This window comes from Sorex araneus, chromosome 1, assembly GCF_027595985.1.
Source record: "Sorex araneus isolate mSorAra2 chromosome 1, mSorAra2.pri, whole genome shotgun sequence".
In the NCBI taxonomy this organism is placed as follows: domain Eukaryota; kingdom Metazoa; phylum Chordata; class Mammalia; order Eulipotyphla; family Soricidae; genus Sorex; species Sorex araneus.
In genome coordinates this window covers 392,629,026-392,644,482 of record NC_073302.1, presented here as the reverse complement: position 1 = coordinate 392,644,482, position 15,457 = coordinate 392,629,026, and the positions used below count along the sequence as shown (strand labels likewise).

The following is a 15,457-nucleotide window of genomic DNA, read 5'->3' as shown; positions in this document are numbered from 1 at the left end:
CTTATTTAAATTTAGTTCTCAGAAATTTTTGAGTTTTGTTTTTTAGGGGCCTCTGTAGCATTGCTGGGGACCCAGTGCTACTTCTGAAGGTACTTTTCCTGGTGGTAAAAGGCCTGATGGTTCTTTGCTCAGCCCAGCCATGAGTGCAGTGCAGGAAGTCACCAGGAAGTCAGGGCCTCACCAGGAAGAAGTTGGGGTACTATAGTGAGTTTGGGGATTCAGCTCAGGGCTTTGCATGCTCTCAGCCTCTTTTAGCTCTCTACCTAGTGATCTCCTTGCTTTGGTAACACATTAAAACAAATTCTAATAGTGGTTCAAATTGCTACTCTTATTTGAAGTGATAAGTATACAGGATGTTTCCAAATAATTTCAGTAACTAATACATAAAAGTGTTACTGGTACTGACATTACAGATACTGCTAATTCTGCTCTGTGATCTTGTTATGTTTTCAGTGTCAGTATATGGTTAGATTTTATTAGTGAACTTACTATGTAAATGTGAAAAGAATGTTTTTTTTGGTGGGGGTTTGGTTTTTGCCAGAGTAGGTTTTTTGTTTTTTAAAACAGTTACTGGATTTATAACTTCTAATACCATGTTTTATATGATCTCAAGCAGGTAGACTGAAAAAACCTTTTGTAAAGGTGGAAGATGTGAGCCAGTAAGTATGTAACTTCAACTTGGGTGACTTAAAAAGTCTTGAGTTGGAAATATATACTCCCTTTATACTTCCCTTAATACTCCTCTACTGTTACTGTTAGTTTTTTATATATGTGTGTGTGTGTGTGTTTGTGTGTATGTATCCCTTAGAAAGAATGAACAGTCTTAATTTTTTAAGACTTAATTTAGTTTAATTTATGGAAATTAGACTTACGGATTTAGACTTTGAATAGGCAACTTTTGAGCAAATATTGGAATTATTAGACAAATTCATCCTTTTGTTATTTTAGTCATTTGACTATAGTACCTTATGATTTGGAATGAGACTACTATATCTGTTAAAGAAATATTAGATAATATTTGAAATCTTAAAATATGAATAACTTCATATTTTTCTTAAACTCACTAAAGTTTTATAGGATAATTTTGATAAATTGAAATACAAGATTAATTTGGCCTGGGACAATAGATTACTTTCTCTTGACTTCTTAGTCATTTGTATTGGTTTTTGGACCACATGCAGTGGTGTTCAGGAGTCACTTTTGGAGGTAGTCAGGGAACCTTGCAGTACCAGGAATCAAAACCAAATCTCCTTATATGCAAAGCTTGCCCTCAACCATTTAAGGTACTCTCAACCCTCCAGTAATTCATTTAGACATGTGTGATTAACTCTGGGTATTCACTGAAGTTAAAGAATGTTTTGTCTACTATTTTTAATATTAACTGTGCTGTTATGTTGGATAGAAATCTAATTCAAAATTAGGCCTAAAGATCCCATCTTAGTGGATTGGAAGAATGTGATTAAGATGTCACTGCTTCCTAATTTCAAAACTTACTATAGGTACTGAAATGAAACAGATATTCAGAGCAGTGGAATAGACATTCACAATATTTTGTAAGAGATACTCTGGAAAATAATCTTTTTACTTGTATGATCAAATTATATTTGACAAGGATGACAATTCCTTCATCATTCAATGGCAAATGTTTTTTTCAACAAATAGTATTGGAAAAACTTTATACATAACAAAGAAATGAAGCTGGACACTTATTCTAAAATCACAAAACTCTTGTTAGGAACTTAGGAAAGATTTATGGCATTGCATGTGGTATTGATTTCTTTGCTATGACACCAAAAGCACAGGCAACAAATATAAGAGAGTACACCAACAAAATTAAACATTTCTGTTATCAAGGGCATGAAATTGTGAAATTCTACAGAAACAAGTTATTTGCAAGTCACATATCTAGTAAAAAACTCAACAGAAAATTGCTACCGTGATTAAAAAAATAGGCAGAAGACTTGTATAGACATTTATTTAGATATACAAAATGCCAAGTAATATATGAAAATATATTTGACATCACTAACCATAGAGAAATGCAAATCAAAGCCAAATCACACCTTTTAGGATGGGTCTACTCAAAATAGCCAAGGGATAGAAGCATCCCCAGATTATACAGTAACATGTTTAATGAGACACAACAGAATATTAGAAAAGAAATTAAATTCTTGTGCTTTGAAGTTGAAAGTTGGAATTTTTGAGATTGAGGTTGAAGTTACATTCTTACTTGTGCTTTGTAGATGAGCTTTGAGGACCATTATACTAAGCGAAATAAGAGAGAAATTACTGCTTGCTTTCCCTTAAGTACCTAGAGCAGTCAGATTCATAGAGACAGACTAGAACGGTGACTGTAAGAAGCTAATGGGATAGGGAGAACAATGAGTTAATGTTTAATTAGTATTTATGTTAGCAGGTTGAAAAGTCTTGTGGAGATGAATGGTGTTAATGTTTACAAAATATTGTGAATATGCTTATATCTGAAACATACATAAAATGGTAAAGATAATAAATTTTATGTGTATATTTAAAAAGTGTCCTAAAAATAGATTTACAAATTGGTAAGGATAAATTGATTTCTGTTGTCTAAGATTCCAGATGAATTACATGATTTTCAAGTATATTTCTTTCATCATAACTATCTTGCAATTTTTTTTACTCTTTTAGGCTTTACAGACCATTTTATCTTCAGTTGGCCAATGTGCCTATTATAAATTACTCCATTCAGAAGCCTGCCAGTCCATTTGATGTAGATAAGCCATCTAGTTCCCAAAAGCAAACTCAGGTTAAACTAAGGTTGGTTTAATTTCAAGTAATTTTTTATCCTTTTAAATGTTTTTTTATTTTTTCAAAGTTATTTAATGACTTGCCTGGAGTGTGTGTTTCTAAACAGCATTATGGTTCTCCCTCACAATTGGTGATCTGGAGGCTTGGAAGGCACTCCCGACAATAATTAACCACTTGGACCAGCTATTCAGTTCTAGGGCCTTAGGGTATTTTTCTGCTCAAACTCTGGTAATGGGAATTGTCTGTGTCATCTTGGTGGTATAGGGGATCCCCCGGGGTGTACCCAACGGTGATTAGGAGACAATGTGTTGGGGATCAGCTTCGCACAAAGTCCGTGTGAAAATTATGTGCCTTAACCCACCTGTACTTTCTCGCCAGCTCTATATATCTTTGTAATAGCCTTTTGCTAGAGTTAAGTCTTAACTCTCTTAAATGTGTCACATTTAGATATTCAGTCAATGGGGCTTAAAAATATTCAGAAATAAAATGTGTTGTTTCTCGTTTTTTTTTTTTTCTTTTCTATTTTGAGAGTACTATTTCCTTTTCTATTTTGAGAGTTAGTGGATAGGGTTTTTGCCTTGTACACAGCCAACCTAGGTACCTAGATTGATCCCTGGCATCTCTTATGGTCCCCTGGCTTGCCAGGAGTAATCCTTTTGAATTCAGAACCAGCTGTAAGCTCTGAGCACTGCCAGGTATAGCCACCCCCCAAAAAAAAAAGTAATGATGAAAGGTAATTGCTGGTTATTACCTTTATACAAATTATATCAAATTGTTTAATGATTAAAGGCTTTTTAAAATATTATTATGTGTGATTTGCAATTAATTCTTTCCTACATATTCTATCAGAATCCAAGCAGATGCTGAAAAATGCAGTGGAATCCCAATTCAGCTTCAACTGAAAGAGAAGAAGAAAAAAGGATACTGTGAATGTTGCTTACAGAAATACGAAGACCTTGAAACTGTAAATGTGATTGTTTATTTGGGGGCTAGATATTTCTAAAACTAAGTATATGCTATTCAAATTTATTTTAATTTGTGATTTACAACTTGATAATTATTGAGTACCCTTGATTAATTATAAAGTAGTACAGTTCTTTTTGTTAGCCCTTTAGCTTTTAAGAAGCCCAAGTGGGCTGAAGTGATAGTACAAGGGTTAAAGCACTTTGTATGTAGCCAGCCTCCATTTGATCCCCACATCGCCTACAGTTCCCTGAGCACAGAGCCAGAAGTTAGTTCCGGAGCATTGCAAGGTTATTCCATCCCCAAAGTAAAGATCCCAAATACGAACCAATGTATTAGAAAGTAATTTTGATTAATTTATTCAACAATGGTGACCATCTGTTCTGTATTAGTCAGTCCTTTCAGTAACAGCATGGAGATCTATCCTGAAGATTACATTTTATGGAGGGGGGAGAAGAAAGGTAACCTTTTATCTTAGTTTGTTATCCTAATTTAATGCTCAGTAAATAATGGGGGCGAGCAAACAAAACCTGACATTTGATGACCACCTGACTAATGTAGAAAGGAAGGGAAATTCGTGTAGCTGTCGAGATTACTGCTTTTGTTTTTGAGCCACACCTGGCTCTGTGCTTGTGCTTGTGGGTTGCTCCTGGCTGGCTCAGGGGGACCATGCAGTATCACGAATTGAACCTGGTTCTGATGCAAGGCATCTACTCAGACCAACTTTTTGTGCCTAGTTTTTAAATGTAAAGAAAATATTTGCTTTATGACTCTCAGATTTCACAGTGGTTCAGTTTCACCCAATCAAGGCATTTGTTTAGCAAATTTTGTTACCGAAAGTTAAACAGCAGGGCAAACAAATTTTCTGTCATTAAACCTGTGATAGACAGGGAAAATAGAGACCTTTTCTAAGACCTTTATTAGAAACAGGTTGAAAAATAGATCTAAGACATTTATTAGAAATGGCATGTCACAAAAATAATGTGTAAAGTGTAACAATAATTGTTCTTAGTATAGAAAAAGGGACACAAAGTTCAACTGAGTGACATGTAAATCATGACTTAAAAAAAGACTAGATAGTGGGGAGTTGCACTAAAAGTGGGATTATTCTCTTAATTTATTTAAATGAATGAATTTTTATTGTAACATGAGTATACGGAGTGTGACTGTATAGATTGTTTCTTTTTACAGTTGAATAATTTCTTGTAACATTTTTGGACATAATATATACGTTGTAAATTTGTCAGGAAAGGGAAAAAATCTTTCATAATGTGTGCTATCACTGGAAAATTCTGTTTTTTAGAAATACAATCAAATAAGTATACATAAAACTGGGGAAACAAATGATTTGTCCTTAATCATGTTAGGCTTTTACAACTCCCAGTTGGTTCACATATTTGTAAAATTAGCTTAGAGGTTCTACCTTCTCAAAAAGGACTGTCAGTTTTATCCTAAGACATAAACTGTTGGAAAACTTTAAGCAGAAGTATCTGTTGGCTTTAAAGTAACATTTACATTGTTTGTTTGTTTTAGCATCTTCTCAGTGAGCAGCACAGAAACTTTGCACAGAGTAATAACTATCAAATTGTTGATGATATTGTATCTAAGTTAGTTTTTGACTTTGTGGAATATGAAAGGGACATGCCTAAGAAGAAAAGGTAATTTATCACTCTTAAGTTTGAAATTTACTTGAATATTAAATAGTTAAAAGTTTAAAATTTTTCTTTTAGAATGTTGTGATTTTAGGATGCGAATGCATTTAAGAACTGATTTTCTTTCCTCATCCCCTCTTCCCTACTACCAAAAATTGCTTACCTTAAATGATACTTAAGATTCACTTATGAATATTATAACTGGAAGATGAGTTGACGTACTTTTATATATATATATATATATATATATATATATATATATATATATATATATATAAAGAACCAGGTAGTAAATATTTTAGACTTTGTGAACCATAAGATCTCTGTAACTTCTCAGCTTTATCATTAATACATTGGAAAGAGCCACAGACAATATGTAAACAAATAAGCATTATGGCTGTATTCCAGTAAATGTATTTAGAATGCTAACTGCTAATAATGCTATTTGGTGTACGATAGCTCTTAATTGACAAAGTGATTCTAATTATGCTTTTTCTATAAACTTGAAAGTTAAAAAGATTTCATATGAACATACTATTGAATTGGTAATAGCTCAGTATAATTCAGTTTCTCTGTCTGTTTTTAATCTTTTTTTTTTTTTTTTTTTGGTCTGGTGGGTCACACCCCGTGGTGCTCAGGGCTTAAGCCTGACTCTACACTTAGTGATCACTCTTTTTTTGTGGGGGGGAGCTCTTTGTTTTGAATCATACCTGGAGGTGCTCGGGGGACCATATGGGATGTCAGGAATCAAACCCTGGTAGACCAGGTGCAAAGTTTTAGTGTACTCAAAACTAAGAGTACATTGTACTATCGCTCTGGGCCCAGGGATCACTCTTGGTGGTGCTCAAGGTACCATATGCCCCACATTGAATCTGGTTGTCCACGTGAAAGGCAATCGCCCCCCTGCAGTACTAATACTCTGGCACAGGTTTTAGATAGCTTAAAAAAATAACTAGAAAGTTTTTTTAAAAACTGCATCTACTCGAGTTCTTGTATATTTCAGTACTTATGACAGCACTATAATTGGAGAGGCATACTGCCAATTATTGAAACTATGTAGTATGTAGACTACTGTAAGACTTCAGAATTGTTTGGAAAACCAATCTATGTAAAAATTATAAACTGGTACTTCCATTTAAGCTGGTTATTCCTCAATTACGAGCATGAATTTTTGTTTCTGGACAAGTCACCTAACAACACTGTTCTTAAAAGAATGATGTGGGATCAGTGCTATTTATCTTTTTCATTCTACGTTTTTTTCCAGGGGAGAGGGAACATAGAAACAAAAATATGAAAGATTATTTTTCTGGAGGGAAAATAATGGAGGGATTCTATGTTTCTATGTTACCTGATGTATATAATAGCTGCTTATATAGTTTTGATTGTTTAGTACAGTCTGGTATCCCAAGAAATCAAGAAACTCCATAAAGAAAAGAGTTTGGGGTCAAATACGATATGAAACTGAAGGACTAATTAGTCATCTCAGTTTATAGCTTGCTTTGATAGTAAGTAATTTATACTTGAATATTTCAAGTTAAGTACTCATCCTTTATCTTGTTAGTAAATGAGACAGCATAATATAATTTAAGATGTATTTTATTAGTTTAGGAATATCAAAAGTAAATTTGACAAAATGTTAAGATTTCTTTTGAATAAATTTGAGTAAGATTTTATTTCCTAAGTTAAATAAGTTTCAAAAGTAGTTTTAAAAGATTTTTACTGATTTGTGTTTGTTAATAACATTCAGTAATTACCACAATTATTTTAACTTTAAAAAAATTTTTTCCCTATAAAGAATAAAGTACAGTGCTGGATCCCTTTCTTCTGTTACTGCAAATATCGTGAAAAAGACTGAACCAAAAGAAAAGCTAGAACTGCAGCATATTTCTCAGAAAGACTTCAGGGAGAATAATGTACAGGTGATCGAACAGAGTTTCTTATACAAAGAAACCCAGGAACCTGAACAAAAGTTTGTGTTTATTTCAGAGCCCATTCCCTGCCCTGCAAGTGGATTGAGAGGCCTTCATGAGAAAACAACTAATAAACGTACTGTGTTAAGTCCAGCTGAAGATGATATAAAGCAAAATATTACACATCTACCTCAAGATACAAATAAACAGGAACGTACTCTTGACCTTTCTGAGCAATTAATTATAAATGAAAATGACTTTGAAGAACTTAATGTTGATCATTGTCATTGTATGCTACAGACATCTGTACAGATAACTAATTTCCATACAGACAATAGTGCATCTCAACTGAAACAGAAGTCCGATGCTGTGCTTTATCCAGCAAGTGATCTAAAGGAAAAAGACCTTCATTCAATATGTGGTCATGATTCTGATTTGTGGACAATAAAGGGTCCACATGAGCACCTAAGAAGTCATGTAAATAACCCACCCCAGATTCCCGAGGAACTTAATGAATGTGACATCAAGAATATGGATGGTCTAACTTGCAGTAGAATCCATCGAAAAGTAAAAATATTATTAGGAAGAAATAAAAAAGAAAATCTTGAACCAAATGTGGAATTAGATAAGAACAGAACTGAGTGTATTACACAAGAAGAAAGCATAATTTGTAGTTCTCCAGTACAATCTCTACTGGATGTATTTCAGACAAGTGAAGAGAAGTCAGAATTCTTGGGTTTCACAAGCTACACTGAAAACAGTGGTGTATGTGATGTTTTAGATATTTGGGAAGAAGATTCAGACAATCTTTTATCGATGTTTTTATCTTCTCCTTCAACATCTACATTTACAGGCTTTTAGATCTCAAAAATACCTTTTCAATATGTTGATTATATTTTTGAATTTTTTTATAAATGTATAAAAATTTTTTCCAATTTTGTTTACAGAAATGAATGTAAATAAAGGTGGTGGTTGCATATTTCGACAGAATCAAATATCCATTATAGAAAAGTTACAGAACAAACATGTGACCCATCTTATTTTATATGCCATTTTCATAATTATTTACTAAGAATTATTATGAGTAATAAGTTGGCTTTATGTCACTAAAAATAATTTCAAGCGAAAATTTGAATATAAACATTTAGCATTATCTATTTATACTATTTCCACAATGACAGGACTTTTGACATAAATTTCATGAATGACAAATTTTATATAGAAAAAAATAATTTGCATTCTAAAAATTGTTTTCTAGAAATATTGGCACTTGAAGGTGTTCTAGTTGGACCATGATAATATATCGGTACTGAGAAGTTAGGCTATTTGTTAGGGGTAATTAGAATGCATGAAGAAGAAAACTTAACCAAGCTACCATATGAAATAAAATATTTTTCCATCGTTCTTATTTATTTTGGGATTTTTTTTTTTTCAGTGAACCCTCTAATTTGGTATCAGGAACGCTGAAAAAGGAATGATATTGAAATCTAGACAAGTGGTGTGTGTGTGTGTGTGTGTTACTCAGCAGGGGTTACACCTAGTTCTCTGCTCAGAAATAAATCTTGGTTGTACATGGGGGACTATGCGCACTACCAGGGATGGGACCAAGAAGAATATGCCTTATACACTGTCCCATTTCTAGCTCCACTTATAGACAAAAGGTTTTAAATAGATGTAAGATTGCCTTTAATTTGACAATTGGGTAATAATTTAAAGAAGAGAGAATTAAGGGACCATAGAGCTAGCTTAGTGGGCTGAAGTTCGTGAAATAGCATTCAGGGGCCACAGGTTTGAGCCCTAATATTCAGTGCTCCTCAGCATTGCTGGGTATGACCCCAAGATAAAATAATAATTTTTTTAAAATGTAAGAAAATGTCAACTCTTATCTGTTCTCTGGTACATCCTCAGACCACTAGAGGTCGCTGGGCCTGTAGGGAATGCTCGGGGTACCAACTTGGAACAGGGCTGTTGCCAGGGGCACCTGATATTTCTAAGAATAACATTGGTTAATTGGCCTTGATTTGTAGGCATCTGAATGCTTGAGACATGGGATACAGACAGACATCTTGGGGTGTCAGCAATATTTCAACCTTGCCTCTGCCTTAGAGCAGCTTCTTCCTAGTTAAGACAATACCTTCCCTCCCCGTACCGCCTGCTAGCTAGTGTGCAGTGGATGTAGGTATTCTTCCTCAGCCTCTGTTTAACCAGTCTTTCCTAATAAACTTTGTCATATGACTAAGAGTCTATTGCCCATGTGGGTGGCTTTGTCTTGGCCATGCTGTGCACACACTATGAGCATCCATTCCCCAACGTGTGAGGATCATTTTTCACACTCTTGAGGTCTCCATGTTACTGGATAACTACACTTATCTGTAAAGGCATTTGCTTTTGTGTATGTGCTTACAAAAATGAGATTTATGTCAGTACTTTTGTAGTAAGTTGGTGATATTGAAGGCTAATTGTCACTAAAAATGAAGCAATTGCTAGTCAGTGTTTATTTCCTTTTATTTAAACACTGATTTACAAACTTGTTTGTGATGCATTTGTTTTAGGCATTCAGTATTTCAATACCAATCCCACCACCAATGTGACCTTCCACCATTGTCCTCATCTTCCCAACCATCCACTAAGCCTGCTCCCTTAGCATACACAAAATAATTTTGTATTGCTTGTTAAAACTGGCTAATGCGATGATCAAAAAATACTTAAGTAAAAGAAAATTTGTGAAAATTGTATCACCGTAAGGACATGAAATCCTTGTCTGAGGGTTTGTTAAGAATTGCTCACTGAGCCTTCTGTATTACTGTTTTGTTTAATGAGCTTAGTTGGCTTCCTTGTTATTTTCCCAACTAATTTGGTGTGCTCCTACTGGGATGTCAGTATTGTAGTTTGGAGGTGTTGGCGTTTGCTGCCCTGCACTCCAGAAATCCTAAAATATTTAACTGGGCAGTGAGCTTACATGGTAACATTTGTGGGATGTGGGTGTAACTTAGAGGGTTTCTGGAAGTACGGTGGGTAGGTGAGGGAGTGGGGGGAACTGCTTGCCCCCACTTCAAGAAGACCCCAGAGTCCTCAGTTTGGAGACTGGTGTTCCTGAAGTTTTCGGCAGTCTGGTATCTACAAAGCTTAGTCTGAGGAAGTGGAATCAGGTTGTGGGCATGTGAGTGTGACTGCTGGTACTTCAGCAGAGTAGGGACTCCTTTTGCTCCCTTCTTGAGTCTTGAGTTTTCAGTACAGAGACCCAGGTCCAGTAATATTTTAAAGCCCTGTGTGGTTCCTAATAGTTCATATGCCTTTTTTTTTTTTCTTTTTGGGTCACACCTGGCAATGCACTCAGGAATCACCCCTGGCGGTGCTCAGGGTACCATATAGGATGCTGGGAATTGAACCCGGGTCGGCCGTGTGCAAGGCAAACTCCCTACCTGCTATGCTATTGCTCCAGCCCCCAAGTTCATATGCTTTGATGTATCCTTTTTTATTTGACCTTGAAGACTTTAAGTAAATACTAGTTTTTCAATTAATTATTCATAACCAGCACCATAAGTAGGATTGTTGGGGAATTCTTTACATATATGTTAGCCTTGTTTCCATTGTAAATGACATAGCATCATTTTCTGTCATAAGTTTGTGTGCATATGTGAATCAGGTTTTACAGCCTCTAAGAACCTAGGTGGAAATTGCAAGTTTCTTGGAGAGGTTTTTTTTTTCCCCTACCACCATATCAAATGGCATTTAAATTTTCTCTACAATCTTTTAGACTTTGAAGTAATCTCTTTGATTTACAATGGAACTATTTTCCCCATGAAGATTTTGAGTCATTTTGGCTTAGTTATATTTAATAACAAAAGTGACTTAGGGAAATAAGAAATAGGAAGCTGGAATGCATGGTTAGCATATGGGGGACCCAAGTTTCTCCCTAGCAAGTTGTGTGTGTCCCCAGATCAAAAATTGGCAAGCTGAACCCCTACAGTAGATTCAAGTTGTTAAACTTTGTTATTAGTGCATTTTGGGGGAAAGAGGGCCTTCCAATTGGGATGCCTCCCAGTGATTCTCTTAGCTGACTGATGGTTCATTGCAAGGGCTGTGCAGTGCCAGGGCCACCCTGTGGCAGTGGGGAACCTCCAGGTTAACACCCAGTGATGCTCAGGGGATCAAGTGTCTGCGTTCAAATAGTTCATTTGTACTCATGGCATGTACTTTAGTGCATTACGCCACCTCTCCAACCTCATGACATTTATTTCAAACACGATTTTTTAAAGCACTGTCTAAGGTCTTCATGTAAACTAGAATTCCTAAGTATTCTGGTTTGCTTTGTTTGATTTTTGTGTGATACTCAAGGTGCTCAGGGCTTACTCTTGGTCGTGCTGGAGGACCCTGTGTGGTTTGGGGAAATGAACCAGACATCTCAGCAGAGCAGTTATAGACTTGGTAGAATAGATTTACTTCCTCAAGTGTCTAGACAAATCCACAGCAAGTATATGCTAATTTGAACTACTTCAAAAGCAGTATCAAAAGGACCAGAGGTAATTATAGGAGTTAAGGCACTTTCCTTGCACACAGCCAAGCCCAGTTGGATCCCCAGCACTTCACGTATGTTCCCCTGAGCAATATTGGGAATGATTCCTGAGGACTATCTTGAGTGATCCCCAAATAAAAAGGTAGAGGTGATAAGGTTTCTTCAAAATAAACCCTGGATTTTAAAACATGAAATTAGCATGTTAAAAGGACTGAGATGGCTCTGGAAAATAGTTCAAAGGGCTGGAGCACGTACTTTGCCTCTTGTGGGCCTTCACTTAAATCCCAGGCACCACATTGTTTCCCAGCACCACCAGGGGCACCTCCAGATGTGGGCAACGGCTTCCTCCAAAATGTTTAAAAGTGCTAGTCACAGGTTATTGACACATATTTGTGATTTCTGAATTCTGAGGTATCATTGGTAAGTACGAGCCATGAGCTATGTATGATTATTTGTAACTGAATTGGGGGAAAAATGGACAAAGAAATGGTTTAGTATAAAAACTGGTCAAATAGGGGCTGGAGCGATAGCACAGAGGTTAGGGCGTTTGCCTTGCATGCGGCCAACCCCGGTTCGATTCCCAGCATCCCATATAGTCCCCTGAGCACCGCCAGGGGTAATTCCTGAGTGCAGAGCCAGGAGTGACCCCTGTGCATCACCAGATGTGACCCAAAAAGCAAAAAAAAAAAAAAAAAGCTGGTCAAATGAAATGACAGCTTATCGTTTTGGCTGTGTTAGTTATAAGGAATGTTTAATACAGTACATGCAAAGTGTCATGGCACCATTGTTTTCACAAATTCCTACTAAGATGTTTCCCTTTATATAGAAGCAGTAGTAGAAGCCTGATTATCTGAAGAGGTAAGATTACACTCAACTGTTGGGTTTGGTTTTGTTTATTTTTAAAGCAGAACCTGCCTTGGAAACAAGGGTTATTGATTAGCAGCATTAGTTTTACAGGCAGTATTAGAGGGAAGTAGCTTAAAATTCCATGCAAAGTGATGGAACAACCTAGAATAGCTCTTGACAATCAAGATTCAGATTCTTACAAGGCCTAAGAGATAGAACAATTGTTAAGACACTGGCTTCAATTGGTTCCCAGACCTATGTATTAACTGAAATAAAGCCATATATTTTGAACTGAAAATATATAACAGAATACTGTAAGATATCCACCTTTAAAAATACCTTCTCCAAGCAAGCCTCCAAGTTGAACCTATAGGCCAGTCTAATAACCAACAGACAGTAGCTTCTAGGTGGTCCAGTAGATCACCTAGCTGATCTTGGGCCTGTTTCTCTAAACTTTTAGTTAAGTCAGTATCCTGAGGAAACAAAAATACCTTGCCCTAGTGCTATGAAAATGAAACAAACCTGGACTAGAGAAACAACACAGTGAATCTTTGCTTATATGACACCAAGATTTGATTACATGGTCTCCTGAGCACCACCGGGAGGAACCTCTGAGCCCAGAGCAGAAAAGTAGCCCTAGAAAACTGAAGGGTGTAACCTCTAATCAGAAAAAAATCATCTGTAAGTCTCAAAAGCCAGCAGTGTGAGCAAGAAAGACAAACTCATACTTGGAATATGTCTGTTGGAATATTCCATACTTGGAATTACTCTATATTCCATGCTTGGAATTCCATAATTGAAATATGTGTCAGGTACAAACAACCATCATGTGCCTGTTTGGTTTCATTAGGGTTGTGTTCTTTCAGGGACTCTGTGTTTCTTTCTAGCAGGTTGGACACGACAATGGATCCAGTTTGGTGATTAAGAGCCTCTGCATAGCTTTCACCCCATTACCATGGTCATTTTACTTATGTTCCCATTGTTTCATACTCACCACCCTATATGTCTTGTGTCTCTACCCTCTGTAGGCAATCTGCCAATCTCTGTATTTCCAAACCCTTTAATATCAGTCAGGTCTCTTCTCACTACCCATGAATCCACAAATACTCCTATAGCAACTTCTCTTTCGGTACAATAGGGATGATGAATATATATACCAGTTGAGCTACCCCCAATAGACCAGTTTTCAGTGTCTCCCTTGAATTGCCTTCTAATTTCAGGTCAGAAATAACTAATCCCTAGATAAAGTTTGTGTTTCCCTCCTTTGTGGTCCTAAAGGATATCTCATACACCTGTAAGTGTAACATGAGGGAGAGAAGCTGATGAAGCAATGAGGATGTCAGCCCATGCAATATCCTTGCATCCTTTGGTTCTGTACTTACTCAATTCTAGATGTACTTTATTTCATCTTTCAATAAATTATTCTGCTTCTACCCAATATTATGACAGTAGCACTGTCATGGCCATGACTCATGATTACTAGTTGTGATCATGTGATAGTTTTTGTCTTATGGTTCATCAATTTTTTTATCTTTCTATGATAATTCAGGTCAAATGGCTACAGTAGTGTTTAAAGTTATACTATTGAGGTACACCATCAACACCAAACTTTTTTTGTTTCATTGTATGGAGAGGGTCCAGGTTGTGACTCCTATATTGGAACTTGCCATAAACTCCAGCTTGCCTACCACTGCAGACTCTGAATTTGTCTCATTTCATGGCTGCATAGCCCTCTGCAGTTCACAGCTGGCAGTCTTTAATGCTGCTCCACCAGACAGTATTCCCAGTTGGAATATATTACTTCCAGAAACTGCAAAGGCCTACCAAGCATTATGCTTCTTTCCTTATGTTTGGGGAATTCTGAATGTAATAATTTATCCTTTACTTTGTATGGGATATGCTGGATGCCCCTGACCACTGGAATTCTATACATGTTCTTGATGTGGTAGCCCCCTGAATCTTCTCATGATATATCATACTCACCCTCTGGAAAACATGTCATGTCAAATGTGCTAGTGATGTTTGGTTCACATGAGCAAAAAAAAAAAAACCCATCATTAAAATAATGGATTGATACATTGCATCCTCTTCAAATAGACAAGAATATTTAAATAGTCCCTAGTTAAATCTATAAATAGGTGCTTGGTCCTTTTCCTATGAATGAAACTTTAAAAAATCTATTTTCTGACAATGATGAAAAAATTATTCATCCTTCCAATAAATGGAAACATCCTGAAGTCAAGTTCACTTGGAAAATAAAGGGTACCACATCTGGTATTGTACTATAGTTAAGGCTGCTACTGAAGCATCTTGTATAGTCTACCATCATTCTTTGCATAAATATGATTAAAAAAATCTTTTAGCTATTTAACAGGTGCATTAATTTCCTCCAACACCACCAAGTTAAGTTACTGTTTAATATTTATTATTGACCGTGGGTCAAAGATACAATGTGAATGGCATTATAAAATACTAAGTATTTCTTTTCTAAGAACTTGTTCAAAGGCTAAATAAATGTCATTGTAAGTGCACTTGTGCCAAATATTCTTCAGGACCCTCTTCATTACCTAATCCCCACATGGCCACATTATAATAAGTCCTATGAGTCCCAAATATTAATGTCAATTCAGATCCTGCACAAAAAATTGGGGGGTACTCCTCTTTTCTCAGTGCACACTTGCCCAAGTAAATGGAGATAGGAAGAACTAGGGGGATCAGTGTCCTATATATTTGACATGTGCTAGAGTGTGCTGCTCTTGGGGACATGGCCTTTTCTCACTGAC

At 36.1% G+C, this 15,457-nt stretch overlaps 1 protein-coding gene across 2 annotated transcripts in view; it reads left to right on the top strand.

Moving 5' to 3' along the window:
* The window catches only part of DBF4 (DBF4 zinc finger), a 31,327-nt gene extending 22,617 nt beyond the window's left edge, over positions 1-8,710 (top strand). Inside the window, exons 8-12 of one of the 2 annotated variants that reach the window (XM_055140490.1) lie at positions 617-659; positions 2,668-2,796; positions 3,637-3,751; positions 5,284-5,408; positions 7,198-8,710. In XM_055140490.1, coding sequence (XP_054996465.1) covers positions 617-659; positions 2,668-2,796; positions 3,637-3,751; positions 5,284-5,408; positions 7,198-8,173 — 1,388 coding nt within the window. In that variant the 3' untranslated portion in view covers positions 8,174-8,710. Of the gene's footprint in view, positions 1-613; positions 660-2,667; positions 2,797-3,636; positions 3,752-5,283; positions 5,409-7,197 lie in introns of both variants that reach the window. The other variant, XM_055140483.1, reaches the window with a different exon arrangement.
* Positions 8,711-15,457: the final 6,747 nt, after the last annotated feature.